Consider the following 26,967-nt stretch of genomic DNA (forward strand, 5'->3'; position numbering starts at 1 on the left):
AAAGGTTACTGGAGAGCGCTTGCGCCGAGTTTTTGCAGAGACCGCTTGCGAGATTTTTGCTACGGAGAACAGTGCAGGCAATTATTGTGGAAAAGTTTTCCTGCTTTTACTATATGTTACTGTTATTTTAGGCTTTATGTGTTATTTGGTATGATTTGGTAGGTTATTTTTGAGTTTGTGAATGCTCACAAATTTTTCCCATATAAATAAATGGTAATTGCTTCTTCACTTTACAACATTCCGGCTTACGAACCGTTTCAGAGGAACGCTCTACTTTCGGATGGCAGGGGAAACCTATATATGTGTGTGTGTTATTGTAATTCACAGTTGTTATTATGTATTGCAATGTACCACTGCCGCACAAGGAACTTCACATCATACACCAGTGATATTAAACCTGATTCTGGTTCTGAATATGGTCTGAATTTAGTAGGAAGTTAGAAGAAAGCAACTTCAATCCTCCTTCCTTCATTACGTGCAGATGGTCAAAGAGGATGTTAAACTGTACACAACAGCAAAAAAACAAGGCACAGTAGTAAATAAAACAGTTCAGAACATACTTCAAGTGCTCCTAGCTGTAAGAAAGTGATCCAAATACAAAAGGTATCATGTAAAACTAAAAGCACTGGAGAATAATAGGAATAAAAGACGATGTCCAGGCAATAACGTCCCTTTTTATCAGGCAAAAGATAAACAAGCATAATGAACTTCAAAGCAACACCAAGGAAGAAAGAGTAGAACCAAAAAAAATCTGCAACAGGAAGATGGCAACTAAGAAAATCACTTCAAACTTAATGATGAGCAATACCATATTATACAATATTCATATACATACTGCACATTATCTTGAATCACACTTCATTAAGCACTTTCATCGCAAAACTCAAGTAATTTAAAGAAAATTAGACAAGTTGTCATATATCAGTGTTCCTGAAAATTGCCTATTGCATAAACTAACACCTATATAATGTAGAATCCCTAACTTCATGATATCCTGAAGCAACATGCAGTCAGTGAAGTCTCAGCAACACACATATCATTCCCTTGTAATGCAAGTTTACCTGCAAATATTACGCTTGCTACCTGTGCACTTCCATTGCACTTAAGCAAATGAGTGTATCTACAAGTAATTTAGCCCCGTGATTCACAGCAGCATACTTGCTACATCTTCACTTTTCCCATACTTAATTTCTACCATATCCATGGCTTATCCATCCAGATCTGACCAATCCTTATCAGCAGTTCCCTCCTGCAAATATGATCTTTCACTTAGAACTTCTGCTACCGAAATTCCACACATCTTCTGCATCCTCCTCCACTACCACAAAAAATACATGGTCCAAGTCTGCACACAAGCACTTTCATAGCTATTTCAGTGCAGCTACATTACCAGCATTATCTTTCCAATGAAGTAATGAACAGATATATACAGGTATAAAATTGATTTGACTGATTACAGAGGATCCCACCATAGGCTGGGAATTCCTTCAGTCTGTCAGCCAAATTTTTTCTCATTCAACCTTCCCCAAACAGGAATAAATGTTTTTCATTTTCATTGTTTATTTTTTAAAGACATTCTTTGGAAAACTAGTTGCAACAGTAAGTGCAGAGCAAAATTCACTGGTCATAAAATGCTTCGGAACACCCTAGTGAGTGAGACCTTTGCTTTTAATCATCCAGCTTGAAGTATTTTATTTTTAAGGTCACCATACAACCTTGCAACATTCAAACCTCAAATAACCCCCTTACCACACAACATTACCAGACTATACTTCTCCACTCTATCCAACACCATGACACTAATTGACACAACACTCTAAAATACTTTGAATCTAAACCCCAAAATACTTGTACCTGCACTCCTGTTCTGGAAGGAGATAGTATTTGGATATGTTATACTTGGGAGTCAAATATAAGCCCCAACATATCTGCAAGCAGAGTAGTATTCCGGACCCCAACCTCTTGGTGGATAATAAAAGTTATCTATATAACCTTCAGGTTCAGCCTAGGGGAAGACAGCCTCTGGCCCGGCCAAACTTGAGAAATCTTGTTTGGGTGGATACTGCCTGATGTGTGCTCCGCCACAACCACACAAACACACAACCACACAATTGCATGATATGCAATTAAACAATTGAGCTTTATAATTCTTAATTTGACTATAGGGTTAGTAAAGGAAACAAAAAGAAAAGGGCCCATTCTCATGAAACAGTCTAATGCTCAACGTCGGAGCTCACTGTTTTCCCGTCTGTTCATTCTCCATCGATTTCTCCTAAGCGTCATTAACTGCCGACCCCACTCCAAGTCCGCTCCGTCCTGTAGTCTACCACTTCCCTGTTCTGGCATCTTTTCTCTGCAACAAAAGCCCGCAATTCCTCGCTCTCAGGCACACAAGAAAGAAAACCACTCCCCTCATGGGACGCCGCACATTCCAAAGTCCCCATTATCTCTAGTTATAACCCAAACAGGCTGCTGCTGCAGAGAAACCATTACATTAATAGTGAAACCTTTCCCCAGGGTGCTACATCTTCATGTCACACTTAATTCTTTTCCTATGTAATAATTATGGCCAGCTCAACCAAAGGGACTAGATTGCTACTATCCATTCTATTCAGACCCCTCTATTTCTATCAAATCTCCTTTCAGCCCTCTCTCTCCAAAGAAAACAGCCTCAAACTCTCTATACTTTTAACTGCAGACCCTCATTCCAGAAGCCTTTCTTATAAATCTTTTTTGATCTCACTAATGAGTTCACATTCCTCCAAAAATGTGGCAACTATAAATTGAACATAATACTCCAGCTAATACCAGAACCCTAATTTATAAAGGTTCATGATAACTTTATATACCCTATCCTCGTTATATACGGGGGATATGTTCCTCAAAGTTGACGCAAAATGTGAAATCGCATAATGTGAATAATTATTTAAATGGAGAAAACAGGGATGCGTTCCAGAGGGCTTCCTAAATATGTTTTATCTGTAATTTATTCACAATTTCATACCAATACGACACAAAAGCAGTACTATAAGACAACATTTGTATTATATTTCATCAATTTAAGGTAATATTCAATATAATAAATCATAAAAAGTTAACATCCGAGGGTGTACAGTACTCACCAACAGTGGCAGGTGTGTTCGCTCTGGGAGATAAATGGTTGTTGTGGTGTTGGGCAGCTTTACATAGATAAGGTGGATGGTTGTGGTTGTCAGGATCATATCAAGCATAGCAAGGGGTGAAGGAAGACTCACAGAACTCTTAGAACTGCTGGCAGAAGGTGTTACCAATTTGAATAAAGTGGTGAGGGTTGTTTGTTTGGCCTCATTTTGTTTTAAATTTGCTTGTAGGGAAAAAGGTTGATGGCAGGGAACGACTGAAATGCTGTCTCCATTCTAAATGTGGGTCCATGTCCATCACCATTTGTGTTCCGACTTCCACCATTCCCTCACCGTTGGTAAACTCCCGGGATTTTCAAAACTGTCTGTTGCTTGCAGCATCTGAGAGATAGTTAGCGGTAAAAAAATACGCACGCCTTGAATGTGGATTACACTTTGATCGAGTGGTTGAATCAGCAATGGTGTGTTAGGCGGCAGGAAACGCACTGTTATGTTAGGATGAATGCTGTCCAAATGTTCAGGATGGGCTGGCGCATTGTCAGGCAACAAAAGAATTTTAAAGGCAAGACTCTGTTCCCGGCAGTAGCGTCCCAGAGCTGTGTTACCTTCAGCTGATACCGCGCTGTTTATAATCTCCAACTTTTTTTCAAGTGTTAAAGTGGTTCTCTGCCGCTCGACTGACGGCCCAGGACATGACATCGGACGCTTAGGAGGCATAGTTAAATATTTCAAGCACAAAATCACTGCACCGTAGGTAAAACCAACAGAAGTTTAAGATCGCACATCCACACCTTGCCAAAACCAATGCGAGAGTGGCGGGAGAGAGATTGTGAGGTGCGTGCACCTGACTTGTATTGGCGGGAAAACGGTGCTTCTCATCCCAACAGTGAGACTGTGAGGTATGCGCATGTGACTTATACTGGCGGGAAAGCGGTGCTCCTCGCATAACTGTGAGTTTTGGACACATATAATGAGATGTTGGTAGAAATAGGTTCCTCGCGTAACTGTGAATCCACATTGTCTGAAGACGCATATAACGAGGATAGGGGGTACCATATTTTTTTCCTTTTTTCTTACAGAATGAATTGCCTCACATTTCTCTGTGTTGTACCACGTACCAGTCATTCCAATGGCCCATTTATATTCTGCTGCAATCACTATCTTCTTTGAAATTCCAATACTGCCAATTTTTGTTTCATTCAAATTAGAGATTACAAATTTAGAAATTCTGACTTGAATTCCCAAATTCAGATTAATATAGTACCAAATAAAACAATGGCCCTATCATCAACCACTGGAGAAAACCCTGCTCTGGTCCAAAACAGTAGCCATTTACTAAAATTCTCTGTTAGCCATTTTAAGGTTTTATGATTTATTTTTAATGTTTTTCTTAATACCTTAGTACTTAAAGTATCCATTGCCTTAATTATTTCCGCTTTCAATATTCCCTGAGAAGTACCCTCTTCTTGATGAAGACAAATACAATGTACTCATTTACTATCTTTCAGGATCCCTCAGCAATATGTGACATTCACTTTTGGCCTTAACAGGTCAACACCTCCTTGTCTGTCTACAGAACATTATTCTTCAGAACTAATATCTGTGCTATATAAAGTGACACGTTTATAATGGTCAAGATATTATAAATGAATCCGTGGTGATGTTATGCAGTGCATTTTATCACTTCTGGAAATATATCTAATGCCAGTGAAAGTAAATAATCCTACAACATCCTGTCCTACATCTGCATAGACTATAATGGTTGGATGTCATGGTTCATAATCACCTTCTTTAAGATAGTTTTACCAACTTATGGATAAAATTGCCAATATTCTCCTCAATAAACAGCTAAAACTGTTCATTAAGCACTTTGCTGTCGTGAAATAACGTGGTCTGCAGATGGTGACTGAGTGTCTTACATTACAACAATGATTACACTTCAAAAGTTAACAAGTGCTTTGGGATGACTTGACGTCACAAAAAGAATTAAATGTTAATCTGCCTCACTGTATATACCCTCTTGAACTGCAAAAATCTCATTAAAGCACAAAGATCTTTGATTCTTTGAAATCTAGCTTGTTCCTACATTTTGACAATATAACATCAGGTTAACACGCTGACAGTTAAATTTCCATTGTGTATGGGGAAGCAGAAGGTGTGATTTGAAGCCATTGCCAATCAAGTCTGAATGCATTGACAAAGCAATAAGGTACACTGGCTGCAGTGCAATTTATTGTGCAATACATTGTACCTTAGAAGTGCTAACAGTCAATTGTTTTGCTGCTGTTGAATCCTGTGCAAACCAAAACTGCAATATATATCACTTAGTTTCTAAAAGGCCTACAACAATATGACAAAAGGAATTCTCGAATATCAGACAGTATAAAAGGATATTGACCTGATCAAACGCTTAATTTCTAGTGGTGCACAGTGAAGTTTCTGTCCAGGTGTATGTTAATACAGATCACAAGTACAAAGTAGCAGATCACCAAAGCTTCTACAATATCATCTCCAAAAGCTCAATGTTTACAACCTAAATGGACAAAAGAGATTGGTGCATAGGAAAATGATGATCTCCAACTTCCCCACAAAGCAACACAACATTTTAACATAAAGGTACATTATTCTCTCATCCTCGCAGGAAACATTATTTATTATAATGCCTGCACTGTTTTGTGCACTTTATGCAGTCCTGGGTAGGTCTGTAGTCTAGTGTAGTTTTTGTGTTGTTTTACATAGTTCAGTGTAGTTATTGTATCGTTTCATGTAGCACCATGGTCCTGAAAAACAATGTCTCATTTTTACTGTGTACTGTACCAGCAGTTATGGTCGAAATGACAATAAAAAGCGACTTGACTTGGCATCAAAAGGGCCTTCAGTGCATGGACTACAGTAGTTCAACATGTTGGACCATAGCAATCTAGAACAATAGTGATCTTCCACAAAATAACATTCTGATCTACATCACTCCAGAGGCAACTTACAGAATGGAATTTCAAGTACTGAGACTACATTGCTTTGTGCAGTACAGAGCACATCAGCAGTTCTAACCCAGCAGCTAATGCCAGAGGAAAAGCAGTACACATATCCAAAGACCAAAGCCAGAAAGCACTGGCTAAAAAAGTAGCAAGAGCAAGATTAAGGAGAATCCACAGATTTTTTTTAAAGTGCATTAAGGGGGAAAGCACATTGAGAAAGAGGCCTCTCAAAGGCCAAACTGGACAGGAAACTAGCAAGGTCCTCAACGTTTTTATCATGGAGGAAGATATGAGCACTTGGAAACCAGGTAAGTTAATGGGAGTTAATTTCTTGGAGATAGTCCACATTACAGTAGGGTAGGTGCTGGATGTCTTAAGATGTATGAAGGTAGAGAAATCACTATGACCTGACCAAGCACATCCAAGAACACCATGGAAGCCTAGCTGAAACATCTGCATTAGAGTGTGAGGTGCCAGAAATCTGGAAGTTAGCAAGTATTGAGCATTTAATTGAGAAGCACTGCAAAGAAAATCCTGGCAATGACAGACTAGTAAGCCTGACATCTGTGATAGGCAAGGTACTGAAGAGGATCTTGAGAGATAAGAAATATTTAGTTCTGGAAAGACAGGTTGATTGGGAGTAGTTAGCATGGCTTTGAGCAGAAGAGATCACATCTTACGAATTTGATTGCATTTTTTGATGAAATGACCAAGAAGATCGCTGAGGACAGGGCATGATCTATATGAACCAGCAACGTTTTTGATTAAAATGCTTGTTAGGCTACTCTAGAAGGCTGGATCTCAGAGAATCCAAGGAAAGCTGGCTGATTGGATAGTGATAAGTAGAAGGATGTTTCTCAGACTGGAGGCCCATGACAGTGAAGAAGGTTACCAATTATTATACTGGGATCTTGATCAGCTGGATAAATGGGCTGAGGAATGGAAAATGTAGTTTTATTCAAAGTGTAGCATTTTGGGAAGTCAAATCAAGATTGAAATTTCACAGTAAACAATAGGCCCCTGGTGAATGTTGTAGAACAGAGAGACCTTGGAAATTGGGTATATGGTTCCCTGAAAGTGAAGTCAAAAGTAGACAGGGTGGTGAAAAAGGCTTCCTGCACACTGGCATTTGTTAATCAGTGCATTGTTCACAGGCTACAACGGAGTTGTAGAAAATGGTGGTGAGATGACATTTGGAGTATTGTGCTCAGTTTTGGTAATTCTGCCACAGGAAAGATGTTATTAAACACATTGGACAAACATGAATAGTCTTCTCTGGACCGGTGGCTGAACTGGAAGTTTATAAAATTATGAGAGGCATAGATCAGATAGTCAGCCAAAATCTTTTTTCTGGTGTTAGAATGCCAAATACTATAGGGAATGCAGTTGCTTTAAGGTGAGGGGGAAGTTGAAAGGGGAGAGATTGGTGCTTTTTCTTTTGTGTTTTTTTTAAACAAAGTGATAGGAGCTGGGGCCTGGAACACACTCCTAGGGGTGGTTGTGGGAGCAGACAGAATACTGGCGTTCAAAAAGCTTTTAGACAGGCACATGAAAATGCATGAAATGGAGTGGGGGGGGGGGAATATGAATCACACACAAGCATAAGGGTTACTTCAATTTGGCATTATGGGCCAAAGAACCAGTTCATGTGCTGTACTATTCTATATTCTATAAACTGGGAAAAGTGCAGAAAAGATATACAACAATGTCGTCAAGGTTCAAGGTACTGCGATACAGGGGGAAGATGGTCAGGCTAGGACTTTTTCCTTGGAATGTAGAAGACGGAGAAATGATCTTACTAAGGTGTATAAAATCATATGAGGCATGGATAGGGTAAATGCACGTAGTCTTTTTCCTTCGATTAGAATTCAAGAACTAAGAGGCATAGGTTTAAGGTGAGAGGAAAGATTTAATAGGAACTTGAGGAACAAACTTAAAAAGAAATGAATGCAGAGGGTGGTACGTATATAGATTGAGCTGCCAGAGAGAGTGGACAAGGCAGGTACTATACCAACTTTTAAAAGGCAGTTGGACATGTACATGGGTAGGAAAGGCTTAGAAGGTGTGACACCAAATGTAGGCACATGGAATTAGCTGGGATGGGCATCTTGATCAGCGTGGACCAGTTGGGTCAAAGGGGCTGTTTCTGTGCTGTAGAAGTCTTTAATAAATGGATCAATGCAATTGGGCTACAAGGATAATTCTAGAAGATGATCAGCTTCAACTCCCAGCAGATTCTTCTAAATTTATTAGTTCACAGATTGTATATTTCATTACCGATCCTTAATTGCACACAAATCGAGAGATACAGAAGAGACAATCAAATTGTGTATGAAAAGCACTAAATAGTTAAAACCCTACTACACTGGTGGATCAGAATCATATTTATGTTAGACCAAATAAGGTTAGGAGATTTCCTTCTCTGGAGGACATTAGTAAAGCAGATTGCATTTTAAAATAATCTGGTAGTCTCACGGTTACCACACAAGCGCCAGCTTTTAATTCCACAATTTTTAAAATTTAATTATTTCAATTTAAATTCCTGAGCTACCATAGTGGGATTCAAACATGCCAATTGATTAATGATCTGGGTCTGGCTGTTAGTCCAGTAATTTATCTACTAAACCACCATATCCATTCCCTGGCTTGGAACTCTCACATAAGAACCAACTTCACTACATCTTCTCTATCAAATCCCCTAATCATCTTTAGCACTTCAATTAGAGACTCAAAAGAAACATAATCATAGGCAAGAACTGGCATGATAGTTACCAAGAAGCAACTAGCTAATTACTCCTTTGTAATTACAACCCCAGGAAAACCCAATATGCATTTGACCGGGCTTTTGCAGCTTCCACTACACAAGAAGATTCTTAACCATCCTTTAAATGGAACCTACTGGGAAATGCAGCCAGGCATTCTCTTTGCATATGCCACTTCACTGAAACCATATGAAGGACAAGTAGCTGAGGCAACGTCATATTATTTCAAGTGTCAACCCCTCGGTCCTAATAACAGTAGCTCGGTAAGTTTGTAATAGACTATTACTGGGGTTGACTGCAAAAGACTTTTACTGATGCAAAATACATACTCAGTATGCTAAAATTAGAAACACCTCTAATACAAAAAGTATTTCATATATGGATCAATGCAATTAGAACTATCAGTATGTTTGTTTTGCACTGTGTTTGAAAACTGGCAGCCCTATTTGACTACTACTCATCTCATGAAGGGTTGTTAAATGCATAAGTCCTAGAGCAATTAAAGTAACTAATATGAACACCTTTTATCAGCAGTGAGTTTATTTTCCCTCTGAAGAAAATATTGAACAGAACAAGTTTAAAGGCAACAAAGCGAAACAAAGTTACTACATAATTATAGAGTTCCCCAGTACAGTAAGTTGGACTCTTGACCTCACAATCTACCTTATTATGACCTTACACCTTATTGTTACCTCCATGGCACTTTCTTAGTAGCCATTACACTTTACTCTACACTGTTATTGTTCTACCTTGTTCTACCTCAATGCACTATATCATGATCTAATCTATATGAAGAGTATACAAGCCAAGCTTTTCACTGTATCTATGTGTGTATTTATTTATCTAATTTATTGAAATAGTGTGGAATAGAACATTAGAACATTAAAAATAGGAGGAGTAGGCCATCTGGCTCGTCGAGGCTGCTCCACCATTCAATAAGATCATGGTTGATAATTTTATATGTTTCTATAAGATCTCTTCTCATTCTTCTGAATTCCAGCGAGTACAGTCCCAGGCGACTCAACCTCTCCTCATAGTCTAACCCCCTCATCTCTGGAATCAACCTGGTGAACCTCCTCTGCACGGTCTCCAAAGCCAGTATATCCTTCCCCAAGTAAGGAGACCAGAACTGCATGCAATACTCCGGGTGTGGCCTCACCAGTACCATAGTTGCAGCATAACCTCCCTGCTCTTTAATTCAATCCCTCTAGCAATGAAGGCCAACATCTCATTTGCCTTCTTGATAGCCTGCTGCACCTGCAAACCAACCTTTTGTGATTCATTCCCAAATCCATCTGCATAGCAGCATGTTGCAATTTATTACTATTTAAATAATAAAAAGGTGGAGCTTAGGAGGGTTACTGGCACTAACGGTGATTCCTTTGCTTGCATCTTTGGAAACAGCTCTATTTCCATCTTTAAAATCTCTATTTTTCCCTTTCAGGGTTCTTTAGAAGACCCTGACCTGGAGTTACAAGCTGACTACGGTTCTTTGCAGGAATTGCTGGCACTTAAAGGCCACTATGCCTCTGTGCCGCCCAGTACAGTCGACAACTATAAACTAATTCCAATTCCTTATCTTACTGCTGGTCCAAATAATTCATCACTAATACCATTTCCCTGAAAATTAAAATGTTAGCAGAAAAAGAAAAATATACGTCATAAACACAACAAACTGGAATAAAATAATTTGCTAATTTTATTGATAAGTATCTTGATTATTTGCAACACACACAATACTGGATGAACTCAGCAGGCCCAGGCAGCATCTATGGAAAAGAGCATGGTTTACACTTCGGGGGGGGACCATTCGAAAGTTTGTAATGTACATAGAGTCATAGAGCACTACAGCACAGAAACAGGCCCTTCAGCTCATCTAGTCCATGCCAAACCATTATTCTACCTTGTCCCATTGATCTACATCCGGACCATAGCCCTCCATACATCTCCCATCCATGTACTTACCCAAATTTCTCTTAAGTGCTGGAATCGAACCCACACTTTCACCATCCTCTGAGTGAAGAAGTTCCTCCACATGTTCCCCTTAAACATTTCACCTTTCACTGCTAACCGATGACCTCTAGTCTCAACCAACCTCAGTGGAAACAGCCTGCTTGCATTTTCCCTATCTATACCCCCCATAGTTTTGTATTCCTCTATCCAATCTCCTGTCAATTTCTATACTCCAGAGAATAAAGTCCTAACCTATTCAACTTCTCTCTACAACTAAGGTCCTCCAGTCCCAGCAAACATACTTGAAAACTTTCTCTGCACTTTTTCAATCTTATTTATACCTTTCCTGTAGGAAAGTGACCAAAACTGCACACAATACTCCAACTTAGACATCAATAATGTCTTATACAATTTCACCATAACATTCCATCTCCTGTACTCAGTACTTTGATTGATGAAGGCTAACGTGCCAAAAGCTTTCTTTATGACCCTATCTACCTGGCCCACCACTATTCAATGAATTATAGACCTGTATTCTCAGATCCCACTGTTCTACCACACTCCTCAGTGCCCTGCTGCTCACCGTATAGGACCTATCCTTGTTGGTCTTCCCAAAGAGCAATACCTCACACTTGTCTACATTAAATTCTATCTGGCATTTTTCAGCTCATGTCACAAGCTGGTCCAAATCCCACTATAAGCTTTGATAGTGGTCCTTGCTGTCCATGAAATCCCGAATCCTGGTATCATCCAAAAATTTACCACATTATCATCCAGTTCATTGATATAGATAACTAACACCAACAGACCCAGCACCGACCCCTGTGGCACATGACTTGTCACAGGCCTCCAGTAAGAGATTTAACAAAACACTACCACCATCTGAGTTCTTCTGCAAAGACAATGTTTAATCCAATTTGTTACCTCATCTTGTATGCCAAGCAATTGAACCTTTTTGACAAATCTCCCATGCAGGACCTTGTCAATGGATGGGCCTTGCTAAAGTCCATGTAGAGACAACATCCACTGCCTTGCCTTCATCAACTTTCCTGGTAAATTCCTCAAAAAACTCGATATAATTGGTTAGACAAGACTTACCACGCGCAAAGCCATATTGACTATCCCTATCAGTCCCTGTCTATCCAAATACTAATATATCCGGTGCCTTAGAACAGGGGTTCCCAACATTTTTTGCACTGCGGACTGGTTTAATATTGACAATACTCTTGTGGACCAGCTGACCGGTGGGGGGGGGGGGGGGGCGCAGTGGTAGGCTTGCCAACGGACAAGAGTAGCAGTCAAATATGTTGTTTACCCGAGAAAGACTACCATGACTATGAAGCCTTGTGCGGGCACCTGTCTGCGCATGCATATACGTGCCGATTTTTTTCTACAAATCATTTTTGGCGATTCTGTTCCGGAGGGGGAATGTTAATCACGACCGGAATATAGGTGATAAGTGGCTAATACACTCAATTTCGATTCTGAAAGGGTTTATCTATCGAATTTAATATTAAACACACAGCGCATATTTTCCTCGCATGAATATAGTGATGTCAATTATCAGGGGAGGACGGGGGAGCTTTAAGTAAGTGTTGAACGAACTTCCAGTAGAAGTGGTTGAGGCAGGTTCGATATTATCATTTAAAGAAAAATTGGAAAGATTATGAACAGGAAAGAAATGGAGGGTTATGGGCTGAGTGCAGGTCGGTGGGACTAGGTGACAGTAAGTGTTCGGCACGGACTAGAAGGGCAGAGGTGGCCTGTTTCCATGCTGTAATTGTTATATGGTTATATAAGTCACTTATAACTCAATTGCATCATAACATTTTAAGTAGCGTTTGGATCATTGCAATACACCAATATTGCTGAATCAGTGGGAGCCCTGGGCTTGTTTCTCTGCAACGAGATGGTGCCATCGAGGGGTGATGGGAGACAGCGATACTCGAAGGGGGTTCCTTATGTCCAGTCTATTCCGCAAATTAGTTTTCGCTGCATTCATTACAGAGATACGTTAGAAATGGTAGCAACGTTTTCACTGCTTTCGTGGCTATCTCAGGATATTTAGCCTTGACTTTGATCCAGAATGCCGGCAGAGATGTTATGTCAAACATACTTTCAGCCCACTGTCATTTGCAAGCTCGAAGAGTTGCTCTTCTTCCTGCACTGACACGGATGACATGTGCGTTTTGACCTCACATGCACAATGACCTCACGTGCGTTCAAGCTCAACAGTGAGTGTGACAGGAAATGAGAAAAGGTGCAGCTGACTCCTATCGCCAAATCATATCGTTTCCTCGTGGCCCGGTAGCACATGCTTTGCGGCCCGGTACCGGTCTATGACCCAGTGGTTGGGGACCGGTGCCTTAGAATGCCTTCCAATAATGTTCCCATGACTGATATCAGGCTCACTGGCCTATAATTTCCTGACTTATCCTTAAAGCCTTTCTTAAAAGATGGAACTTTAGCTATCCTCTAATCCTCCAGTACCTCACCTGTGGCAAAGGATGTTTTAAATATCTCTGCCCTAGCCTCCCACAGGGTTCAAGGGAACACACTGACAAGCCAAGGGAATTTATCCACCCTAATTTGCCTAAAGACACTAAACACCTCCTCCTCTGTAACTAGTGTAGGGTCCACGACCTCGCTGGTGTATCGCCCCACATCTACGAGTTAATAGTTCGTCTCATGAGTTAATACCGATGCCAAAAATCTATTCTGCCCTATCTCTTTCAGCTCCATGTCTAGATTACCACTCTGAATTTCCAGGGCCAATTTTGCTCTTAATATATCTGTGGAAGCCCTTAGGATTCTCCTTCACCTTGTCTGCTAGAGCAACCTCATGTCTTCTTTTAGCTCTCCTGATTTCCTTAAGTGTTCTCGTGCATTTCTTATACTCTTCAAACACCTCACTTGTTCCTACCTACCTAAACCTGCTATGCACCCCTTTGCCAGAAAACAACCTGTCAATCCACACTTGACAGATCCTGAAACCATCAAAATTGGCCTTTCTCCAACACAGAATCTCAAACCGAGGACCAAACCTATCCTTTTCCATAGTTTCCTGGAAACTAATGGCATTATGATCACTAGATGTAAAGTGTTCCCTTACACAAACTTCTGTCATCTACCCTTTCTCATTCCTTAATAGCAGATCTAGTATCGCACTCTCTCTTTGGGACTTCTATGATTAAAGAGATTTTCCTGAACACATGTAACAAACTCTTTCCCATCCTGCCCTTTTACAGTATGGGAGCCCCAGTTAATACGTGGAAAGTTAAAATCACCTACTATTACAGCCTCATGTCTCATGATCTCTCACAAATTTGCTTCTCTAAGTCCCGCAAATTGCTGGGTGGTCTATAACATAATCAGATAAGTCTGATCATATCTTCAGTTCTACCCATAAAGCCTCAGTCGAGTTCTCCAGACTGTCCTGAGTATTGCCTCGCAAACACAAGGAGTTCTGCAGATGCTGTAAATTCAAGCGACACACAAAAGTTGCTGGTGAACGCAGCAGGCCAGGCAGCATCTCGAGGAAGAGGTACAGTCGACGTTTCGGGCCCAGACCCTTCATCAGGACTAACTGAATGAAGAGCTAGTAAGAGATTTGAAAGTGGGAGGGGGAGATCCAAAATGATAGGAGAAGACAGGAGGGGGAGGGATGGAGCCAAGAGCTGGACAGGTGATTGGCAAAAGGGATATGAGAGGAGGCCCAGGGAGAAAAAGGGGGAGGAGGGAAAAAACCCAGAGGATGGGCAAGGGGTATTTTCCCTGACTAGTAATGCACCCCTGCCCCTTTAATCCCTCCCACTCTATCACATCTAAAACAAAACCCCAGAATACTGAGCTGCCAGTCCTGCAACAAAATCACACAGATGGCTAAAATGTCATAATTCTACGTGCTGATCCATGCCCTAAGCTCATCTGCCTTTCCTACAATAACCATTGCAATAATCCACGCAGCCCAGAACATTGGTCCCACCACGCTCGATCTTTCGAGTCCTGATACGTATGTAAGCTTAACAACAACTTTCTCTACAACATTCCATTAGCTGTTCGGGTGCTCTAGTTCTATCCCCCTCATCTCTAGCTTAAACCCACTTCCCACCCCCACACCCGTGCAGCACAGCACTAGCAAACCTTCCCACTAGGATATCACTCCCCTTCCAGTTTAAGTGCAAACCATCCCTTCTGTCCAGGTCCCACCTTCCATAGTAGAGAGCCCAATGATCCAAAAATCTGAAATCCTCCTTCCTGCACCAACTTCTTAGCCATGTATTAAACCCTGTGATCTTCCTATTTCTGGCCTCACTGGCATGAGGCATGGGTAGCAATCCTGTGATCACAACCCTGAAGGTCCTGTCCTTTAACTTAGTACCCAACTCCCTGAACTCACTTTGCAGGACCTCATCAACCCTCCTACCCATCATTGGTACAGACATAGACCACAACCTCTGGCTGCTCACCCTCCCACTTAAGAATGTTGAGGACTCGATCGCAGATGTCCCGGACCCTGGCACCTGGGATGCAACAAACCATCCAGGAATCATGTTCTCATCCACAGAACCTCCTTTCTGTTCCCCTAACAAACAAATCCCCTACTACTATGGCTCGCTTCTTCACTCCCCTTTCCCTTTTGAGTCACAGGGCCAGACACCTGATCGCTATGGCTTTCCTCTGCTCGGTCGTTCCCCCAAAAAGTATTCAAAGTATTCAAAGCAGAGCACCTGCTGTTGAGAGGAACAGCCACAGGTACTGTGTATTGGCTGCCTATCCCCTTCTTCCCTTCTGACGGTCATCTTGCATCCTGCACCTTGGGTGTATCTACCTCACTGTATATCCTGTCTATCAACCCCTCAGCCTCCTGAATGATCTGGTGTTCATCCAGTTCCAGCTCCAACTCCTTATCATAGTCTGTAAGAAACTGGATGTAGTTCTTGCAGGTGTAGTTGTCATGGACACTGGAGGTCTCCTTGCCTTCCCACAGCCCGAAAGAAGAACATTCTACCATCCTGCCTGGCATCCCCACTGCTCTAGATGTGCAATAAGAAATACGAAGTAAAGAAAGAATAAATAAACAAAAAAAAATCTACCTGCAGCTTAGTCTCTCCTCACTAAAGCCTCAATTCCCCACTCACAATGGTTGCTCCACTTAAACATAACTTCTTTTATTGGACCTTGCCACGTGCCTAATTATGCACAATCCAATGTCTTCTGGGGATTCTGAAATCCAAAATGTGCCAAATGTCCCTGCTCACTTCTTTTAAATTCTCTCTCCCTCCAAGCAATCTGGTGTCTCCTCGGGATGGTGGCTTGCAATATGTACAGAAAACAATCACAATTCTATGCATGGAAAAAACAAAAAGAATCATTTATGTCATAAAAAACAATGCTGTATATGTTATTTACCACAGTAACAATGTTTGTCACAGTGGAATATCATGAGCAACCTAATTCACATAATTACTGTAATTAAAACTAATTGCAGTAACACTAACAAACTCTTTCAGCATTTACATACAAGAATAACCTTTGTTGACATGACCCCCATATAACATGACACTGGATTGTTACAAAACATACTGTGGAAGTAATTGCTTACCTTGGAATATAAAAATGCCTTGCATTTACTTAAAATATAATATATCTAATTGTGATCAGTTCCCAATTCAGAAGTGCAAAACCCTAATTCGTGCTAATCTTTGATCTTTCTGCTTTCCCTAATTATGTCCAGTAGCACCAATGAAATGAACATTAAAGGTGCACATGGAGATTCAGGCTGACTTTAAACACTTCTGGTAAGCAGAGTCCAAAACCATAAATGCTATGCAATTTTTCCACAGAATAATGGATTATTTTGAGATTATCCAAAAAATGTCATAATCTGTAAAATTCCATGATCAGTAACAAATCAATCAACATTAATTGTTAGAATTCCCTCTGCAAGGGAATAAACATTTGACCTTTTGGGCCAAGACCCTTCATCAAGACTAGAAAGGAAGGGGGCAGAAGCCAGAAAAAGGTGGTGGGGGGGGAGAGGAAGGTGCACAAGCTAGTAGGTGATAGGTGAAAGTAGATAAGGAGGAAGGTGGGTGGGTGGAGGAGAAGAGATGAAGTAAGAAGCTGGGAGGTGATAGATGGAAGGAGTCTAACTGGAAAAGATTGTGGATCATGGAAGAACGAGAAGGAGAAGAGGCACCAAAGGGAGAAGGTGGGCAGGTGAGGTGAAAAGAAGAGGTGAGAGGGGGAACCAGAATGGGGAATGAAAAAAGAGAGAAGGGGGAAGAATTTACTAGAAGTTAGAGAAACTAATGCTTATGCCATCAGGTTGGAATTTACTCAGACAGAATACAAGGTGTTGTTCCTCCAACTTCAGTATGGGCTCATCATGGCAGTAGAGGAGTCCATGAACAGATGTGTTGGAAGGGGTCCTCCAATCTGAGTATGGTCTCACTTTGTTATTCTGGCTTCTGCCCACTTCTTTTCCAGTCCTGATGAAGGATCTGTTGGAAACATTGACTGTTTATTCCCAACCATAGATAGTGCCTGACTTGCTGAGTTCCTCCAGCATTTTGTATGCGTTACTCAAGATTTCCAGCATCTGTAGAATCTCGTGTTTCTAATCAACATCAATGGTACTTCAGTATCAATTAATGATAACAACTTCAAGGAACAGTCAAATCATGGGCACAGGAGAAGAATCCAAGTACCTAATCAGTAAAACAGAATCACTCAAGATTATGTTGATACAAGAGACTTTTCAACAAAAAACAATTATAGCCCTAGAAATGGCCCAGTGCACTGATACACCCAGTGGCCACTTTATTAGGTACACCTGCTCGTTGAAGGAACTATCTAACCAGCCAATCATGTGGCTGCAACGCAATGCATAAAAATATCCAAACATGGTCAAGAAGTTCAGCTGTTGTTCAGACCAAGCATCAGAATGGGAGAAGAAATGTGATCTAAGTGACTTTGACCACGGAATGATGGTTGGTGCCAAATGGGGTGGTTTGAGTATCTCCGAAACTGTTGATCTCCTGGGATTCTCATGCACAACAGTCTCTAGAGTTTACAGAGAATGGTGCGAGAAACAAAAAATATTCGGTGAGTGGCAGGTCTGTGGGCGAAAATGCCTTGTTAATAAGAGAGAGTTCAGAGGAGAATGGCCAGACTAGTTTGAGTTGAAACAAAAGGCAACAGTAACTCGAATAACCACACATTACAACAGTGGTGTGCAGAAGCACAACACGTTGAACCATGGCTACAGCAGCAGAAGACCATGAACATACACCTTATTAGGTACAGGAGGTACCTTTGAGAGACATTGTGTTCTGTACAGAAAAATGCTACCATTGTAACTGAACATTGCAGCACAGCCTGTCACCACATACATGACCTTAGACAGATTTAGTTTCAAAATTTAACAGAATGTCCTTTAAACATATTTTCCAAAGTAACATCTTCAGCACTACTATTTGGCTTCAATGTCAACATAATATGTGACTGCATAAGAGTTTCAATACACACTATTTGTCAGTGCGTTGACAGCAAAACCCCAAGACAAGCTCTATAGTCTTCAAAGTTAAGCTTGGAGAAAAGTTAACAACTACAGAAAGGTGATAGTGATTCATAAGATCCTGTAATGGAACATGTACAATTTTAAGCCCAAGGCAAGAATAGACTGCAGAAGGCTGTTACAAGCAGAATACTTGTGACAAAAAAAAGTTACAATGACATAGAAGCCTCATCATTTCAATGTTATATGCTAATAAAAGAAGAACAATACAGCCACTGGCATTCCTTAAATGAGACATCCAATGATTTAAAGGAACGTTTTTGTGCGATTCAAACCGAGCCACAAAATAAGCTATTACAAGAAAAACCACTAGCTTAGTAAAATTGGTAGGTTTTAAGAAACAGTATAAAAGGGGGAAAAAAAAGACTGACAGAGAGAAAATTCCAGCGTTTAGAGTCATGCCAATTCAAGACGCAACTGCATAAGGTAAATCAGCGAGCACAGGAGATGTGCTTGAGATCACTGATGGCAAAAACATTACTAAATGTAAGTTATGACATAAGCACCTCAAAATGGAAAATTTACAACATATTCAAAAGGGTGCACCTTCTATTTTTGTCCCTTAATATGAAAAACTTGATATCTACTTTCTTCAACATAGCACAACTGTGACCATGTCCTTAGCTATAAATAATAGTAAGGACGAACATACTCCCTAGAATGGCATAGGAAAGTGAACTTCTATAAGCAAAGAATTCTAATTGCTGCATCAACTGTATCAAAAATCTGTACATTAAGCCACAAAACTACAGAGGAGGGCATCAACAGTCTCTGACTCACCATAAAACACCAGTCCAAAATATCTTGGATGTAATTGTTGCCTCCCAAATTAGTGCCCATCTTTTATTCAATGTTTAAAACTCTCCAACAAAGCTTCACTCCTGCCACAGTAGTCAAGCATCCTGATCTAGGTTCCGTTCTTATTTCTCCGAACTGATGGGAGTTCCTTCAATTACATACTGAGAAAACCAAAAAGGTTTGAATTTAAAATTTTCTTCCTCTTTAACCAAAACATATATCCTTGTTTATAGTCCATCTTACTGCAAAATCTTCCTCCAAATTCTACAGCTATACATTTCATCAACATTGACTATCAGTAATTTCCCCCATCAATGCCTTTACTTCTATAACTAACCTCCAGAATACCTCAGCTGAACTTTCCAGCCCTCAACCCCTTCATCTTCAGAACATCTTATTAGCCATGTTTTAGTCATCCAAATACAGTACTGTGCAAAAGTCTTAGGCACCCTGGATTTTTTATATAAATTTTGTTTTAGATGTTTATTTTTTGTCTTCTACATTGGTACGTCAGTAGAAAATAGCACATTTTAGATTTCCAAATTAAGTGTTAGAGAAATTTTTGTATTTCATTAAAGAAAGTACATATTAAGTAACAGACCACTTTTCAAATAAAAATTTGATTACTTTGTAGGTACATGATTAAACAAAGATAACAAACAGGATGCTAATGACCAATGACATAACGAGTTGAATAAACTAAGCTGATTAAGTGAAAAAGAAACAGGTGTAGAAGGAATAAAACTGGGCGAAGGACAACCAAACTAAAAGGTGAGTGTGTGTTGCAGATGTGACAGTTTAACCTTCAAATCATCAGTTCTTACACCATGGCAAGAGTGAGCATAGCAACAAGGCACAAGGACCTGCATCAGCAAGGTCTCTCCCAAGCAGAAATTTTGTGGCAGACAGGAGCTTCAAGATGTGCTGTCCAAGCTCTCCTGAAGAAGCACAAAGATATGGGCAAAGTTAAGGACGAGAAACGCAGAAGTTGGACATGGAAACTGAGTGCAGCAGACAAGAGATACATCAAACTGACTTCCATCTAAATCGGAAGTCGTCCAGCACCACTCTCAGCTCTGAACTCACAGAAACCACTGGAACCCAAGTACACACCCCTCTACTGTCCAGAGAAGTCTTGTCAGAAGTGATCTTCATGGAAGAATTACTGCCAAAAAGCCATTCCTCCAAAGTGGAAACAAAGCCAAGAGACTCGCCTACATAGAGAAAAACACAAGGACTGCGGTGCTGAACTAGTGGCAGCAAGTGCTCTGAATTGATGAGCAAAAATTTGAAATTTTTGCCTCAAACAGGAGGCAGTTTGTCTGCAGAACAGCTGGAGAGTGCAATGTAGTTCAGTGTCTGCAGCCAACAGTGAAACACGGCGGACATTCCCTGCAGGTTTGTGGCTACATTTCTGCAAATGGAGTTGGTGATCTACTCAGAATGAATGGAATCCTCAATGCTGAGAAGTACAAGCAGATTCTCATCCATCACATAATACCATCAGGGAGGTAACTGATCAGTCCCAACTTCATTCTGCAACAGGACAATCACCCCAAACATACGGTCAAGGTTATAAAGAACTACCTTCAACAAAAAGAAAAACATGGATTCTGCAACAGATGGTATGGCCTCCACAGAGCCCTGATCTCAACATCATTAAAGCTGTCTGGGATTACCTGGTGAGACAGATGAAAGCAAGGCAGCCAAAGTTTACAGAAGAACTGTGGCAAGTTCTCCAAGATACTTGGAACAACCGATCAGCCGATTTTCTTATAAAACAGCCTGACAGTGTACCTAACAGAATTGATGCAGTTTTAAAGGCAAAGGGTGGTTACACCAAATATTGATTTGATATAGATTTTTACTATTTACTTCTCTTTACAGTAAATATTTTGATATTTAGACACTTCATTTCATTATTTAAGCATTTTTGCTTCATAGAATTTTTTCACATGTGCCTAAAACTTTTGCACAGAATGTATATCCTTCAGCCTAGAGTCAATTTTCATGTGATTGAGTCATTAAAAAGTTATTCAATCACATTTAAAATACTGAAAGTAACACTAGAACTGATTTAAGTTTGAAGAAAATGCATACACAACTTTACTTTGTAGACGTAGAGATACCAAGCCAAAACGAGTTTGTAGTTAAGACTAGTGTGGACAAACAAAATGAATATCAGATTTGTACAGAAACCAAAATGTGGCATGAAGAACATTATATACACAACCATTTCTCTGCATTTTCTCACCAAGATGGTACTTTAAAAATATTTTAGCAGACTGTAACACAAAACCATTAAGATATTACATAATCGTTCTGTACAGAGAAGATGGATTCTACTTCCTAATTTTCAATAACTCTAAGTGAAGACATCGAGTGAATTTGCAAGTCAAGTCAGTAAATTGCAAATTTTGGGGGGACATGGGGATGGTTGCCTGATGAGAAAAATGTCAATTCATCCTTTGAATTAGAGCACTATCATAGGGATTTTCCCCTTCATAAGGCACTCCACAAATAAAATGTTACACTGAAACTTATGATGATTATCGATAGTTCTCTATCTAGTGTCATGACAATAACCTTTCCTCAATGTCAGCAAAACAGAAGACCTGGTCATTGACTTCAAAGTGGGGACAGTATATGTGCTTCTGTTTATGTCAAAGGTACTGAGATCAAGAGGGTTAAGAGTTTCAAGTTCCAAGGAATGAACACCATTCGTAGCCTGTCCCGGTCTAGTCACGTAGACGCCGCAGCCAATGAGGCTCACCCGCGCCTCTGTTCCGCAGTAGGCTAAAAAAAAATTGGCATGTCCCCTTTGACCCTCACCAATTTTTATTGATGCCTCATAGAAAGCATCCTATCCAATGCATCACACCTTGTTACAGCAGTTGCTCTGGACATGAGCACAGGAAACTACAGAGTTATGGACACAGCTCAGCACATCATGGAAACCAACTGGTTGCTTCACTCAGGCAACAAAAAGTGTAGTCAGAATCTATGGAGGGGTGATCCCACAAACCCTAGACATTTTTTCTCCCCCACCCCATCAGACAGAAGATATAAAAGCCTGAAAGCACATACCACCAGGCTCAAGAAAAGTGTCTATCCTGTTATGAGACTACTGAATGGTTCCTTAGTATGATAAAATGGACTTGTGACTACATAATCTATGCTGTTGCTACCTTGCACCTTACCATCTGCCCGCACTGCACTCTGTACTTTATTCCGCACTTTTATTACTTTACCTTGCACTTCCTCAAAGCATCGCTGTAGTGAATAGATCTGTATAACACCATGCAAAACTGATGTGTCACTGTAACTCAGTATATGTGACAAACAAACCAATTTATTTACCAATTTAAAAGAAGCTGAAACTACTCAAAGGAATTAAAAGGGTTGGGAGGTAGGAAAGACCTAAAATGACTAAGCAAAGTTTTAATCTCTGAAGGAGTGGAAAATTGACAGCTTGATGCAGCTTCTTACTTGGAACAACTTCTAAAGAACAAAAACTAATTCAGGAAATAGCCGGGATTCCCTCTGTTTATTTGGGACACTCTGCCACTTAATTAGGCCAGCAGAGTGTTGCCACATGGTTTCTAACTACTGACAGTTGAATGCACTTGTGAGGTCGTTGGACACTACACCATGCTTAGAGTAAACAGGTTTTAAATACTATCAGTTATGTGTGTTTGTGTTCAAAAAGCAGTGATTTTTGTTACTGATAGTTGCCAAGAAATAAGCAGTAAGACAATTCAGAACTGTTTTACTCACTGTGGTTTCAAGCATTCAGGCTTGAAAACGTTAAAAACAGCAAAAATGAAACTATTTCACTACTTCAACAAGTTAGGAACTACGAAGAATTTGAAGATATTGAAGATATTGACAATCATCTTGAATGTTACAAAGAAAATTAAGGTTTGGAGGATGCAGTCGTTGTATGAAGGCAGTCCATAATCTGCACTAAGTGTCTGTGTTGATTTTGTTCACTTACAGTCAATCAAAAGGACACAGCAGTGTCCACTGGATGAACTCCCCCGTCGATAACTAATACAGTTTTTTAGCACTGTAGTAGTATTCGTAGCATTCTAATTCGTTCTGTATTTCATTTAAATACATAATTTGTTACTCAGTTAAACGGCAGTTTGTCTTTTTTATACCTTTTCAACAATTTCCATGAAACCTTGTCTAATTGGACGAAAATGTACTGGTTGTGATGTGTCCCAATTAACTGGAATCCACTGTATATCGGCAGCTTTGTTAAAAGTTTTGCAGAACTATCAGCATGGGGCAGAGATTGCTAATAACACCAAGCGAAGGGAACCTGATTGTCACATTAAATCAGAACACAATACATTCACTAAAATTCATCAACAATGAAAGGGGAAGAAGGAGAAAAGCCTAAGAGGAATTCCCTTGAAGAACAAGGGTCTTGATCACACAAGAGATAACAAAGATCATTCTAGCAAACCAACCTTCAATATCATTCAAGATGATATCATTATCTATCAACTTGAAAACAATCTGCTGCTACAAGAGGTTAAATTATGAAAAAGATACTAGATTGAAAATACTTTACTGGAAAGTGATATATTTTACGTAATCTCAACTGTACTAGAAAATCTACAAACAATAACATGAGTGAATGTATAAACAATCATTAAACCCACATCCAGTAGGCCTACAATCAAAGAGAAATGGCAAAAATTATGATGCACATTATCAGACTCAAGCAGCTCTTAGCAGTGTTTGTCAGACATTAGAGAATAGCGTCCTCCATGTCTATCTCCAACGCCAATGGAAATTACAGAATATTTCACAAAATTGTATACTTTAATTTGTATTTTAAGACAATCAAAGAAAACTCTTCTGCAAATGGCCAAAGGAACAATGATTGGTCCACCCTAATGGAGAAAAGGAGCAAATATGCTGCCCACCCAGCCAAAAGAAATTGCCTTACCAACAGCATTGTTTTATTAATGTGCAGTTGTTAAAATGCTGAGAAAATATGCAGATTCTCAAAAAAAATCATGATTATTCTTTCTCCAGACATGGAGCATAATGCAACTTTTGATTTTAGCACAAATTGACTGACAATATCACTCAATGAAAGCAGCTTCATTTCTGAAATATACATGAGAAATGCAACATTTTCACTAAACTTAGCAATATATAGGACATTCGGCCATTAATGTTCAATACACTTTCAATTAGGAAGTTAGATGTCCTGCCTAGATACTATGTAAACGATATAGCTTTTTTACACCATCAATTACACCAAGTAAGATTGCCTTACACCATTCGTTTGATAAAAATGACCATTACTTCTGGAAGAAGTTTGACAACTTAAGCATTTATACCAGAGTCTTCCTATTCACTATACAACATAAACATAACTTGACAAGTGGATATCACAACTCTCCTTCAAAGAGGTGACCTTGATTTTTTTCAAATATTATGTGCTATTACATTTTGTCAGATTTACCAAAATCTTCCCACACACTTATTCTGCAAATATGATGAATTTTTCAAAGGACATAACAACAGTGCTCTTTCGTTTAGTCTAAATAGCTGTGCTACCCACACTTTCAAGAAGATCAACCAGAATTAATACATTCGCACATTTTCATAAAAGCTTAATAACTCTGATATAATTTCTCTGCACAGTGATTACCTTTGATGCAAATTTCAATATTATGCGTTATGCTTCTCCAAATATGCAGCAAGCAATTCTATTCTTCAAAGTTATTCTTGCTCTATTAGTATGCTGTCAACCACCACTGCAATTATGACAGTAAATACGTTAACATAATCACTGACTTTTTTTTAGTCTACCTGTCCAACTCGTGTTTCAAATGAATATATCCAAAAGGGCCATTTGAAATATAGACGCTCCATTTTCTAAAAGGCAGACTGTATTACACATTTGCAATTTTCCATGTTTATCACACCTGCAGAATTTATTAAAATCCACCTACAGTAAAGTCAATTAATATTGCATGGATCAATGAGCATTTCTCAATGGAGGTCACCCCCACACTACTCCAAAAGCTGATACGGGAGCCACGAATCATCTTCTGTGATTCATTCTCACCGCTGCGCCATTTTTCCGCTATCCGCAGACCGTACAACACCTGTAGTGATAACTGATCAACTACAAACTCGAATACCAATTCTGATGCCCAAGGAATTCGCAGACCGACTCCCTAAAACACATCTTTGAATGGGAGGGGGAAGATATTTTAAAATATGTCATTTTTCACTGGACCTTACACTTGCTCCAACTGCAGGACACGAATGCCTAAAGATCCTGCCAGACAACCTTACATTTTCTTGACTCCGATTTCGATGGAGATGACCCTCCAACGAAAATTTTAACCCTAAGGATTAGCCAGGGAGAGGGAAGGGAGACACTTAGCATCGCCCTCGCCCGCCGGTGCGCACACACGCTCTCTCTCACACACACACACACACACACACACACACACACACACACACACACACACACACACACACACACACACACACTAAATACCTCCACACTTGTCCCAGCTGCAAGATGTGAATGACCGACTGCCAGATCCATACCGAGATCCTGCAGCAGCGGTTGTAGCCGGTGACGCCGGGCCGCCTGCTGCTGAGACCCTCCACACCCCCGAGCCCCCCGCCGGCGTAATCCTGCATGAACCACCTGAAGCTGAGAATCTGCACCAGCACGGACGGCACTAGCACGAAGAAGAGCGTTAAGCCGAACCACCAGTAGTCCTGCTTCAGATAGTAGTCGGCCGCCAGCCAGAGGTCGGTACCCACGTCCGAGAAGAAGATGAGCAGCGCGATCACGATCCAGAGGCAATCGAGCACCGGATGGTCGCCCCCCTTCAGGCTGCACAGCGATCTCCTCAGGCAGGCACTCCGGCAGCCCCAGTAACATGAGGAGGTGTTGCAGCAGTGGCAGATGTGGAAAGAGCTGCTTGCCTCCGGTCCCCCGTCCAGCTGCTGCTGCTCGTCGCCCCCTTCGGTCACCGACTCGTCCAGATTGTGGAGCTGGGCGAAACCGGTAACCCCAACACCGTCAGATTTCGCGGCCATCTTGGCGGGTGCCTGGCACGCTCAGCTTCCGGGGTTACGGCGGCCGCGCGGAACTGTTGAGGGGGGCGGGGCGGGGGTGGTTGGTGAAGAGATGGGGGGGTATGGAGCGGAGCGGAGGGGGGACGACGCGGAGAGCTGGAGACGATGACCTCACTTCCTGGATGCCGCAGGGAGGAGGCGGGGCAGGGCACGGAGGGGTGTGGCCAGTGACGCCCCGCCCCCCCCCCGACAACGCCACGCCCCTCCACCCACCCGCCCTGGTGACTCTGCCCCGGCATGTGCAGCCGCTCGGATGGGGTGCAGCATCGGGGTGAGAGCCGGGGGGCACAGCCCCTTGGTCAGCGGGCACACCTGCAGAGAGCACGGCCGTGCCCGGCTGCCTGCCCCGGCACCGTTCAAAGCAATCCAGTGCCAAGTCAAATTGCCAATTGCCCTGGCAAGTCTGGACGCCGACAGATCGCCTGCCGCAGCAGATCGTTTGCTGCTGTTCGAAGAGTGCCAGGGCAACTTAACTTAAAGCATTTCCGTCACGACACCCGGGAAAATGCGGACTTTTAACGCAAAGACAACTCCGAACCCCTTTAGTGGAAGGTGCTCTGCTGAAAATTGCAAGTAGTGCTCATTTTACACCTAAATAAAACAACAAGACTTGACTGGTATAGTCGTGACCATTATGTTGCAGT

At 41.0% G+C, this 26,967-nt stretch overlaps 1 protein-coding gene across 2 annotated transcripts in view; it reads right to left on the reverse strand.

The window, feature by feature from the left end:
- Positions 1–26,367, reverse strand: part of xkr6b (XK, Kell blood group complex subunit-related family, member 6b) — a 494,480-nt gene extending 468,113 nt beyond the window's left edge. For both annotated transcript variants that reach the window (XM_063035561.1, XM_063035566.1), the window contains exon 1: positions 25,731–26,367. In XM_063035561.1, the coding sequence (XP_062891631.1) occupies positions 25,731–26,284 (554 nt within the window). In that variant the 5' untranslated portion in view covers positions 26,285–26,367. The remainder of the gene's footprint in view (positions 1–25,730) is intronic.
- Between the last annotated feature and the right edge of the window lie 600 nt (positions 26,368–26,967).

This window comes from Mobula hypostoma, chromosome 2 (genome assembly GCF_963921235.1).
Source record: "Mobula hypostoma chromosome 2, sMobHyp1.1, whole genome shotgun sequence".
Classification (NCBI taxonomy): Eukaryota; Metazoa; Chordata; class Chondrichthyes; order Myliobatiformes; family Myliobatidae; genus Mobula; species Mobula hypostoma.